The sequence below is a fragment of the Paramormyrops kingsleyae genome, chromosome 21 (genome assembly GCF_048594095.1).
Source record: "Paramormyrops kingsleyae isolate MSU_618 chromosome 21, PKINGS_0.4, whole genome shotgun sequence".
In the NCBI taxonomy this organism is placed as follows: domain Eukaryota; kingdom Metazoa; phylum Chordata; class Actinopteri; order Osteoglossiformes; family Mormyridae; genus Paramormyrops; species Paramormyrops kingsleyae.
In genome coordinates, this window is record NC_132817.1 from 13,031,082 (window position 1) to 13,042,125 (window position 11,044).

Consider the following 11,044-nt stretch of genomic DNA (forward strand, 5'->3'; position numbering starts at 1 on the left):
GACAGTTTTTCGGAAACAATAAAGCTTTCTCTCATGACATAATCAAAGGTGGATGGGGGATGGAAACAAAAGGTCTTTGTTTCGAAGCAAAACGTAGGAAACCTCAGCTGATTTGGTCACAAACACACAGAAAAAATCTCGAATAATATCCTAATTCAAAACTGCATTTCCAGGAATCAACTGTTATATGCTTCTTCGTTATTTATTTACACTCAAAACTTTTATACCTTACTGTAATTACCAGAGGGCGCCTACGTGTCCTCCCATCCGACAGGGGGCGCCGCGACGCGCCAGCGCGACGTTGGCCACGCTTAGCATGCGGCTAACACATAGCATGTGTAGCATGTAAGTGTAGCTTCCCGCCGTGTCGTCGCCCAGGTAAATTTGCCTTCTCCCAGTTCAGCAGGCGGCTCAACTCCGAAAGTCCGTGGTGTTTTCAGGAAGTACACGGTCGAAGCGAGCTCTGTTTGGGTGGTGGAGATGGCGACGCCTCCCGAAGGTCGGTGCTGACGGTTTGCTAATGGTGCATAATGGCGAGCGTTAGCAGTTTAGCTAACATGTTGTATTAAATCCAAGCAGGCTAACCACCTGGGTGCGTTAAGAAATGAGTCTCCTTTAAAATAAACCCCTCAGTCAGACAGGGGTCCCGTTTCTAGGGTTTTACTGTCTGTACTTTTAAACCCTAACCTCCCGCCAGTGATTATCACCGCTAAACCTAGTTAACATTATAACATTAGTCTAGTTAACCCTAACCCGCAACCCCGTTTATCTATCAAGCAGAAGAACAACTAGCACGTATGCGATAGGATCTATATAAAAACGCCTTTAGAAGGCGTTCCGATAAGCATGTCAGAGATCGGGACCGGCCTGGATGGTACTTAACTGAGTATTTAAAATGAAATAATCCGTTTACCTTTAATATCTCAAGTTGTGATAGATCTGCTAATAATACCCAGCTTAGTGCCCGTACCACCAGTTTCTAGAATGCATTTTGTTCACCCGTATGGGATGGATGCAGTTTGGATCGATAAGTGATGTGATTTATTTAAACGTTATATTAAGTGGTTGAAAACGCCTTTTGGACCATGTGTGATTATTTTATTAATGTTAATATAAGTTATCTTGTTTTTTTCCTCAGATCAGGAGCTGAGGAATGTGATTGACAAGCTGGCCCAGTTTGTGGCCCGAAATGGCCCTGAGTTCGAGAAAATGACGATGGAGAAGCAGAAAGAGAACCCCAAGTTTTCCTTCCTGTTTGGGGGTGACTTCTTTGGCTACTACAAGTACAAGCTGGCCGTGGAGCAGCAGCAACGTACGTAGTGGGTCAGGTGTTGGGGCAGGATGCTGTGGGCTGTTGCACATATTCCTCTCTCATTTCTGGAGCTGGGTGTCAAGGGCCTCTTTTGGTGGTAGTTAGAAGGTATGCTGACAGTCTAACTGTCTTCCACCCCACAGTGCTATGTAAACAGCCTGGGCAAGATGGCCCAGATGCCCCTCCCCCAATGAACACACTGCCTCCGCCCCCTGTCCCAGCCCCGCCCATGGCCACGCCCTCTGTGGACGAGCTCATCCAGCAGAGCCAGTGGAACCTGCAGCATCAGGAGCAGCACCTGCAGAACCTCAGACAGGTGAGTGGTGGCTGATGATCAAGGTAGGTGAGCGGACGCCCCTAGCTCCGAACTGAGGGCGTGTATGGCCTCCGGTCCCCAGGAGCAGGTGACGGCCGCCGTAGCCCTTGCCCTGGAGCAGCAGACCCAGAAGCTGCAGCATGAGACCCAACTGGACGTATCCGAGTTTGATGGCCTCCTGCAGCCAATCATCGACACCTGCACCAAGGACGCTATCTCGGTTCGTCGCTCGTCCAGGTCCCCTGTCCCCTGTTGGCGCTGGCTCTTTTATTGCAGTCTGATGACTCTCTGTCGTCCCCTGCAGGCTGGCAAGAACTGGATGTTCAGCAACGCCAAGTCGCCACAGCACTGCGAGCTGATGGCTGGGCACCTGCGCAACCGTGTGACTGCCAGCGGTGCCCCCTTCCAGCTGCGCCTGCACCTGATTTACCTCATCAACGACGTTCTGCATCACTGGTTAGTGCTGGGGAGGGTCTCGGGGGGGGGGAGAGGGACCCCCTAGAGCCTTAGTAACAATGTGGCATCTGCACTTCTGGCTGCAGTCAGAGGAAGCAACAGAGAGACCTGCTGGCAGCTCTGCAGAAGGTGGTCGTGCCCATCTACTGCACCAGCTTCCTCGCCGTGGAGGAGGACAAACAGCAGAAGATCGCTCGGGTACACCTCCGGCCGGTTGCCGCTGGGGTCTGGGTGTGTGTGAGTGCTCCGTTGTGCTCTAAACTCACCTTCTCTGTTCTAAATCCTGCAGCTGCTGCAGCTTTGGGAGAAGAATGGCTACTTTGATGAGACAACCATCCAGCAGTTGCAGAGCCCTGCCCTGGGGCTGGGCCAGTATCAGGTGAGGCTGTGTGTGTGTGTGTGTGTGTGTGTGTGTGTGTGTGTGACCTCTGCCTATATTTAACACGCTTTCCCAGTCTGACGTACGATGGTTCTGCATCTGCTCTCAGCTGGCTGAGTCTGCCTGTGTGTGTGATCTGGGCTCGGCTATCCCCCCTGGCAGGCCTCATTAATCACAGAGTACGCGGCCGTGGTTCAGCCCGTGCAGACGGCCTTCCAGCAGCAGATTCAGGCCCTGCAGGCGCAGCACCAGGAGCTGGTGGCCAGCCTGAGACAGTCGCCGGCCCCAGCGCAGCCGCAACCGCAGCCGCAGCCCAGCCCGGTCCCGGCGCCCGTGGTGCAGGCCCCCGCGGGGGAGAGAGAAGCCCCAGCCCCCACTACGCAGCACGGTACAGGAATCGGGCCGCCGCTCTCAACTTCTGCACGCCTGCTTAATTTAGTGCGTGGTTTCCGTGTCGATGAAGCTGATGGGGCTCCCTGCAGATCCATCAGGTGGTGCAGTGGTTTTGGATGTGAAATCTGACAGGTCCTGCTGCTGTACTTTTAACCCAGACCATGGAGTATGTTCTGTGTATGTTTTGTATAAAATGTGAGTAGCAGCATCGAAGTTTAATAGGAAGTCGCACGCGGTTTGTTCAGCGCTCGGTGGGGTCCAGTGTCCTGGCAGATCCTGCTGAGTGGCACCTGTTCTGTCTAGAGTTTTCGTGGCTATAATATGTTTTATTCTTGGGGTTGCGTGCAGGAGAGGTGAAAGGGGACTACGAGGTTGGCCGGAACCCTCTGCCTGCGACGGCCCCGCCCCGTGAACCCGGAGACGCCATCCCCGCCCCCAAACCCGGCTGGTTCGACCCCCAGCGCAACCTGTCCGCCTGGCCCCAGCAGCAGCCGGTAGGTGCCAGCTGTAATTGGACTGGCGTACCTCATGGCTTTATTCGGTGATGAGCCACAAGGGGGAGCTGTCATAAAATCCTCACTCAGATCGACAATGCCTTGTACTCATACAGACATCTGACCTGAACTTGCAGCCCCCCTTCGACCCCACACAGCCCCCACCTCCGTGCCCCCCCTGGGCAGGCCACGAGGCGCCGTGGAGTGAGCAGCGGAACCCCAACTGGGGTGGCCAACGCGAGAACGCCCCCTGGAGTGAGCAGCGGGAGAACGCCCCCTGGGCCGGCCAGCCGGAGCCGCCGCCCCCACCGCCCGCGTGGAGCGGGCAGCGGGAGGCGCCGTGGAGCGGGCAGCCCGAGCGTCCGCCGTGGGGCCAGAGGGAACCGCCCTTCCGGATGCAGCGGCCCCCACCTTTCCGAGGCCCGCCCCCACCCTTCAACCAGCCCCCACCTCCCCACGATTTTGGCCGCTTCCCGCCCCGCTTTATGCAGGACGACTTGCCCCCCCGACACCACTTTGAGCCTCCGCCCTACCCGCCCCCTGGCTTTGAGTACCAGCAGGGCGACTTCCCATCAGGTGACCCTGCGCTCACGTCTCTCAGCCCCCCTGCCCCCCTCAGTCCTGGTTGTCTCTTACCCACTGTGTGTCTCTGTCCTCCAGACCTAGGCCCTCCTCCCCACCCCCCTCCCAGCCACAGGATACCACCCCCTGGCATGACAGAGCCCCCTCCCTGGGGGGGGAGCCAGCACCCGGAGTTCGGGCCCCCGCCACCGCGCGGCTTTAACGGCCAGGCCCCCCACGGTCGGCGTCAGGCCCCCTCCCACGTCAGCCAGGATGACCCCAGCCTGGTACCCAATGTGCCCTACTTCGACCTGCCGGCTGGGCTCATGGCTCCACTGATCAAGGTGAGGGGGGGTATGCCTCCCTCCCCACTGCACACGTGCCTATCCTGCGTCCCACCCACTCCCGCCAGACCCTGATGTCTGTCCCTTTCTCACTCTGACAAGTTGGAGGACCATGACTACAAGGCTCTGGACCCCAAGGACATCCGGCTGCCGCCCCCCATGCCCCCCAGCGATAGGCTGCTGGCAGCTGTGGAGGCCTTTTACAGCCCCCCCTCGCACGAGCGGCCCAGAAACAGGTAGGTGGCGCTGCTGCGTTAATGGTGAGCTGTGGCTTTGGAGGCTCTTTTGCTGATGTGTGTTGTGCCCCCCCCCCCAGTGAGGGCTGGGAGCAGAACGGGCTCTACGAGTTCTTCCGGGCCAAGATGCGAGCGAGGAGGAAGCGGGCTCAGGAGGACCGGAGCAGGTGGGCCGCTCTCTGATTGGTGGGCCGCTCTCTGATTGGTGGATAGGCCCCTGTCTGGCAGCCACCTCACCCATCTCTGTGTGCCCCTCCCCCCAGTGCACGCGGCAGCCGCTCCCGCAGCCGGGGAAGGTCGTCCTCACGCTCCTCGTCCAGGTCTAAGTCCCGTTCCCGGTCCCGCTCACGCTCCTACTCACGGTCCCGCTCAAGGTCTGGGTCCAGGTAAGGCTGCTTACTCACAGGTCAGAGGTTCTGCATCAATTTGTTCTTGTCTGGTATTAAGTCAGCCTGGTACAGAACCTGGTCGAGGAACCTTCCTTTGTCACCCATCAGGAGCGGCTCCCGCTCATCCCGCTCCAGGTCCCGTTCCCGATCCCACTCTCGCTCCCGCTCCAGATCCGGCTCTCCCAGCAGGAGGCGCCGGGCCAGGTCCCGCACTGCCTCCCCTCCGTAAGTCTCTTGGGCCGCCTGGGGTGGGGGTGGGGGGGTGGGGGGGGGGGGGGGGGGGTTCGTGCAGCCACGGGGGTGTGTGATGGGTGCTGGCGTTGTTGGCAGGTCTACATCTGGACTGGGCTCCACTTCAGAGCAGAGGCTGGGAGAGGAGAACAAGGGCCACCGGATGCTGAGGAAGATGGGTAAGTCCCGAAGGCGGGGGGGTGCCCCAAGCCATTGGACGGACGGTGCTCATTGGTTTTCCCCCACAGGGTGGAGTGGCTCGGGGGGGCTCGGGGCCAAGGAGCAGGGCATCCGAGACCCCGTGAAGGAGGGTGACGTTCGGGACAAGTGGGACCAGTACAAGGGGGTGGGTGTATCGCTGGATGACCCCTATGAGAACTACCGGCGCAACAAGAGTCACACCTTCATCGCACGCATGATGGCCAGGGAGGACGGTAACCTTCCCCATTTCCTCCCCACCCTCTTTTGCCCCCACTTTCTCCTTGTTTTTTTTCTTTCATCCATTTTCATTCCCTGTCTTTGTTATCCGTCACCCTGACAGTGAATCGGGATCCCCAGCAGTCCTCAGCCCCCCAGTGACGGCGATGGTCCCTCCTGCAGGCCTGACTGACCTTCGAAGCAGCTGGCAGGCTCCCCAGTCCTGGTCGTCTCCCGTTTGTACAGTTAGATCAGTGTTTCCCAGTCCCGTACTCTGGGACCCGCAGACAGTCCCCGGTTTTGCTCCCTCCCAGCTCCTGGTAGGGAGCATATGGACCGTTTGCAGGTTGGCGAGGAAACACTAATTAGATAGTTTGTAATAGTCTTTTTAAAATGACCAAACGGTGTAAAAGGTCCCCCCCCCCGGACAAGGATCAGTAGCCATGCTGACGTGGTGCTGAGTGGCAAACAGTCAGACTCAAGGGCAGATGCAAGGCAGCTTTGTTGTCCTGCTCATTTGTGCAGTGAGTCTGTCTCCCCACTCAGCGTTTCTCTTGCTGGTCGCTGTTGCTGGAAGCTTAATGTCCCTGTTTTTTTATTTTTATTTAAAGATTTCAAGCTTTGGTGTGAGATCAGTCCAGTAATGAGCCTCAGTGAGTTTTCTTTTTTTGTCCCATATTCTGTTTAGAGCAGTTTAGGTCCTTTTGTTTGCACCGAAATAACTCCATGTACGCAGCGATGTACTTGAATAAATCTGATTCTCAATCTCACTTGTCCTTCCCATACACTGACTTGCAGTAACTGCACCTTACCACCAGGGGTGGTAAGTCTTCAATCCCAGAGATGGGGGGTCAGGAAGAATGAGGAAGTGTGCTGCAAACGCATGTGTATGGTCACTATGGTGTGTCTGCTATGTGTGACAGGCTGATTGGCGCTTGATGTTGACAGACGGTCGGCCCCCGCATCCACTTTCTGCTGAGCAGACTGTGGGATCCTCACAGTAACTATTTAATACTCTAAAAATACACAAATAAACGACACAACTGCAACATAAGCCACACTAGCCTCTCCCTTTTCAAAGCAGGCTTATCTCGTCACCTTTGCTGTTGTTTTTATAACGCTATAGTGTTGTTTAATTTGGGAGGCAGTTACCTGGAGTGATGGATTGCCTTCGCACACAGTACAGTTAGACCTAGCACTACAGCGTAAACAAAGGATCAATCGGGACACTGAGGACCAGGGAAATAAATATAATTAACACACGCTAATTCAAAGGCGTGTGTTACCGGGGTAAGTCAGCGTACTTTCCGTTTATTATGCGTGGCATTTTGCTGTTTATGATTCGTCAGTAAATGTGGTTGAACTGCCGTCCCCCATTGTGTCTACCTCGCGTCCCTCAGTTTCTCTCGAATAATCCTCGGTGGATCGTGGGGGGGGAGAGAAAAGAGCAAACACGATGCACAAATAAGTAGACTTACAGTACATAACTAGGTCTTATGGTAACAATCGAACAACAATTTGTTGTGTAACATTCATCTGTCAAAAACGACATCTGTATCTTGGGGAGATAACCGCTTCCGAGGTCTGTGCCCCCCCCAGCCGATCCGGGATCAGCGCCGAACGGGCTCCGCCTCCGCCCCGCGTCTCGACCCGGCCACTTCCTACGGCTAACTCGTGGTCTGCTTTCATTGGCCCGCGGCTCGTCCAATCAGCGGCGGCCATCTGTTCACCGATATAGCCGAGGATCCCCTCATGCAGCGCAATTAGCGGCAGATCCGTCCCCTGTTTCCCGGTGCTTCATCTCCGCCATGCGCTTCCTCGGCCTCCTCCCGGTCTTCGCGGCCCTGGCTGCCGTCAACGCTACCGTGTACTTTAAAGAGCAGTTTCTGGACGGAGGTAAGGCTGCTTTAGCGTTTCCCCGAATTACAGATCCCTGGTTGATCGGTTTGTCACGTTAACGGTATTACAATCACCATTTTCGCATGATGGTCCTGCTTGAGTTAGTGTGATCCTATAAAGTATTGAATCTGTTTTGTTTTGCGTTAAGGTCACTTATTTTTCCATTGTTAGTGAGGAAATTTCGTTGCAAGTGAAAAGCATGACTTATAGCCGCTTGTAAAATGGGTGGGTCACACCCCACCCTCTCCGATATACAATATGTTTTTTACAATACGGTTCAATATTAACACAAAGCGTTGGAGCATCATGAGTAGCATCGTGTTATGCTGCTGAGTAGAAAATTTGCGTTTTGTCTTTGGTTTCACTTTTGCTCACTCGTTGATCCGTGCCAGTGAAACGTGCAGTAAAGTGTTATGCGCATGGGATGAATTCTGAATATCGTTTCCAAAGTAGGAAAATGTACCAGTTACCTGTGATATTGTGTGAGAGAGCATACGTTCTGACTGACGTTTCCTCGATTAAAATCCGCACCGGTTTCCCCCCTGGTGGCTTTGGGTCTCTGCTGAACTCCTTTTCCCTTGTAGATGAGTGGAAGAACCGCTGGGTGGAATCAAAACACAAGTCTGACTACGGAAAGTGGATCCTGACAGCCGGAAAGTTCTATGGAGATGCTGAGAAGGACAAAGGTTAGGGGTCTGTTCCCCCCCCCCCCCCCCCCTTTTAACTTTGTTTGCTGTGCTGTGAAATCGCAACCAGATTGAATTTTGTTTACTCATTGTCAAAAACAGCACTGCTACACAGTAACCAGCATCTGCTAGTTGTGTATGATCAATGAAATCATGATTACATTTCATAAGAAGGTCTGTGAGGAAACGGGAACAGAGAGATAAAGGGACCTTGTTTAACACGTCACGTGTCTCTTCTATGTTCTCTGGGCATCGCACAAAAATGTGCGTTAATTTTCTGCTCTAGGGCGAGGCTCAGTACTTCAGATCTAGAGCTCTGTCCTTAGAGCAGACAGGAGGAATGGTTTGGATCGGTTCCGAGGCTGTGACCCCAGCTGTGTCTATCGCCCCCTGCAGGCCTTCAGACTAGCCAGGACGCTCGCTTCTACGCCGTTTCATCCCGCTTCGAGCCCTTCAGCAGCCAGGACAAGACTCTGGTGATCCAGTTTACTGTCAAACATGAGCAGAAGATCGACTGCGGTGGGGGCTACGTCAAGGTGTTCCCGGCGGACCTGGACCAGGCAGACATGCACGGAGAGTCCCAGTATAACATCATGTTCGGTGTGTGAGGCCAAGTGTGCGACACATTCTCACTCCTGAGTGCCGGTACTGAAGGCTAACCTCAATATCACTGCCTGTCTGCACAGGGCCTGACATCTGTGGTTACAGCACCAAGAAGGTCCATGTCATCTTCAACTACAAAGGCAAAAACCACCTCATCAAGAAGGAGATCAAGTGCAAGGTGAGCTGAGGAAGTTCTGACCCCCCTCAGGGTCCCGGAACGCCTCCTTCTGTGTCCTGGTGACGGTCTAACGCATGTGTGTTCTGCTGTTTCCAGGACGACGAGCTGACCCACCTCTACACACTGATCCTGCGGCCAGACCAGACCTATGAGGTGAAGATCGACAACGAGAAGGTGGAGTCGGGCACCCTGGAGGAAGATTGGGACTTCTTGCCGCCAAAGATGATCAAGGACCCCGAGGCCAAGAAGCCGGAAGACTGGGATGATCGCGCTAAGATCGACGACCCTGAGGACACTAAGCCAGAGGTGTGTGTTTTTTTTTTTTTTGGTCCCGCCCCTGAGCCTCTGAATGGCTACATGGCCTGTCAGGTGATTGACAGCTCAGTCTAGACGGGTGATTGGCTGGTCGCTCCCAGTATCAGCCTTGTTTCATTGAGTTGTACTTTTCTGCTCACTGGGGTGAGGAGTTGCTACAGGTGTTTGTCCAGCCAGCCACAGTCTGGTCCTCATTCAGATGATGCGTGAATTTATTTTTCTTCTTTGCGAGTGCCTTTGCCGTTTCTCCGCTGCACTGCCGGCTAAGCCAGTGTGTTGTCCCTGTAGGACTTCGATAAGCCTGAGAACATTCCAGACCCTGATGCCAAGAAGCCCGACGACTGGGACGAGGACATGGATGGAGAGTGGGAGCCCCCGATGGTTCCCAACCCGGAATATAAAGTGCGTACCGGCTTTGCTTGGTGTGCCGATCTGGGTTCCGCAAGTGCCGTGCCACCTGACGAAGACCTCGAGCCTGTAAAATTCCGTATACACGCTTCTGCCATTTCAGGGAGAATGGAAACCGAAGCAGATCGAGAACCCCAACTACAAAGGCGTGTGGGTGCACCCAGAGATCGAGAACCCAGAGTATACACCAGACTCCGCCATCTACAAGTACGACAACATTGGAGTTCTGGGCCTGGACCTCTGGCAGGTGGGTTCCGCAGCCAGCGGCTCGTGGACTGATCGGTGACCTGGGCTTTTGGGGGCGGCCTGATTTTTACTGCCTGCTTGACTGCTATTTGCAGGTGAAGAGCGGCACCGTCTTTGACAACATCCTCATCACCGATGACGAGAAAGCGGCTGCGGAATTCGGGAAGGAGACGTGGGGCGTCACCAAGGTGAGTCGGGATTGAGGGCTGCCTTCCTGGCATGACTCCGAAAGATGACTGCCACCCCCTTTGGGACACCACCTGTCACCATTCTGCCAAACAGGACCTGGAGAAGAAGATGAGGGACGAGCAGGAGGAGGCCAAACGCAAAGAGGATGAGGAGAAGAACAAAGAGCAGGACACGGAGGATGGGGAAGAGGATGAGGAGGATGAGAGTGACGACGAAGAGGAGGAAGCCCCAAGCCCTACAGAAGAGGAAGAGGAGGATGTGGCATCCAAAGATGAGCTCTGAGGGGTGGGCCCACAGGCTGTTGTGGGCGGGGCCTGTATGGGTCCATCCAATCAGCAATGCCATTTGGACTTGAGCTGTTGATACTTTTATTTGCAGGAAAGGGGTTACTGGTGAAGGCAGGGTTTTTGAATGTTGTGAGTGTGCAAGTGGGGTTAAGGCCATGCTGGGGGTAATATGGAGCTAATTCCTCAGCAAACTCCCCCCTCACATGGTCTCTGCACGCCCCGTGTGTGTGTGTGTGTGTGTGTGTGTGTGCGCGCGAGTGCGTTTTGTGTTCTAATTTTTTTTAAAGATTTTTTTTTTTTCCCCTTTGATTGTACCTGTCCTGATTGGGCTAATTGAATAATTGAGTGTGTTTAGAATGAAAACACTGTTTTTTGGTTGATATTAAAGCTTATTCTTTAAGTAGCTCTGTTGTGGTTGTTATCCCTAATAGCAGAGACCCACTTCTTGACTTCTACACAGCGGAGGATGCTCACTGCTTGTTCAAACGCACTGCTTGCCGTGTGTGTGTGTGTGTGTTGACCTTTTTGATACATGACCGTGGAGAGATTATCTAATGCAGTGTTTCCCAACCCAGTCCTCAGGCATCCCCGGGCAGTCCATGTTTTTGCTCCCTCCCAGCCAATCAGGAACACCGAATGCCTGGTACAGGTGTGCTGGGAGCTGAGAGGAAGCAAAAATGTGGACTGTCTGGGATTCCCCAAGGA

General features: G+C 54.4%; 2 protein-coding genes across 8 annotated transcripts; both read left to right on the forward strand.

Annotated features, from left to right (window-relative positions):
• Window positions 1-231: 231 nt before the first annotated feature.
• cherp (calcium homeostasis endoplasmic reticulum protein) lies at window positions 232-6,298 on the forward strand. 6 transcript variants are annotated; one of them, XM_023818867.2, is made up of 18 exons: window positions 232-345; window positions 1,139-1,312; window positions 1,456-1,628; window positions 1,711-1,848; window positions 1,933-2,084; window positions 2,171-2,282; window positions 2,374-2,463; window positions 2,626-2,851; window positions 3,205-3,350; window positions 3,467-3,926; window positions 4,011-4,255; window positions 4,358-4,491; window positions 4,572-4,658; window positions 4,755-4,877; window positions 4,989-5,105; window positions 5,211-5,290; window positions 5,360-5,545; window positions 5,653-6,298. In XM_023818867.2, the coding sequence occupies exons 2-18, from the start codon at window positions 1,210-1,212 to the stop codon at window positions 5,688-5,690; spliced, it is 2,610 nt and encodes an 869-aa protein (XP_023674635.1). In that variant the 5' UTR covers window positions 232-345; window positions 1,139-1,209; the 3' UTR covers window positions 5,691-6,298. The 6 variants fall into 6 exon arrangements, with proteins under 6 accessions (XP_023674635.1, XP_023674634.1, XP_023674631.1 ...); XM_023818866.2 differs by having other exon boundaries at window positions 303-499; window positions 1,534-1,628; XM_023818863.2 differs by having other exon boundaries at window positions 304-499.
• A 282-nt stretch (window positions 6,299-6,580) lies between these two features.
• Window positions 6,581-10,742, forward strand: calr3b (calreticulin 3b). 2 transcript variants are annotated; one of them, XM_072704128.1, is made up of 10 exons: window positions 6,581-6,818; window positions 7,241-7,424; window positions 8,012-8,113; window positions 8,510-8,713; window positions 8,800-8,894; window positions 8,991-9,200; window positions 9,498-9,611; window positions 9,721-9,864; window positions 9,959-10,051; window positions 10,146-10,742. In XM_072704128.1, exons 2-10 carry the CDS (start codon window positions 7,337-7,339, stop codon window positions 10,332-10,334), a joined length of 1,239 nt encoding a protein of 412 aa, XP_072560229.1. In that variant the 5' UTR covers window positions 6,581-6,818; window positions 7,241-7,336; the 3' UTR covers window positions 10,335-10,742. The 2 variants fall into 2 exon arrangements, with proteins under 2 accessions (XP_072560229.1, XP_023674694.1); XM_023818926.2 differs by lacking the exon at window positions 6,581-6,818 and having other exon boundaries at window positions 7,184-7,424.
• The last annotated feature ends 302 nt before the right edge of the window (window positions 10,743-11,044 follow it).

Coding starts and splice junctions, on each gene's coding strand:
- cherp (XM_023818863.2), top strand. Junction 1,849..1,932: donor GCACCAAGGACGCTATCTCG/GTTCGTCGCTCG, acceptor CGTCCCCTGCAG/GCTGGCAAGAACTGGATGTT. Junction 4,256..4,357: donor TCATGGCTCCACTGATCAAG/GTGAGGGGGGGT, acceptor CACTCTGACAAG/TTGGAGGACCATGACTACAA.
- calr3b (XM_072704128.1), top strand. CDS start 7,337: ATGCGCTTCCTCGGCCTCCTCCCGGTCTTCGCGGCCCTGGCTGCCGTC. Junction 9,865..9,958: donor TGGGCCTGGACCTCTGGCAG/GTGGGTTCCGCA, acceptor TGCTATTTGCAG/GTGAAGAGCGGCACCGTCTT. Junction 10,052..10,145: donor AGACGTGGGGCGTCACCAAG/GTGAGTCGGGAT, acceptor TCTGCCAAACAG/GACCTGGAGAAGAAGATGAG.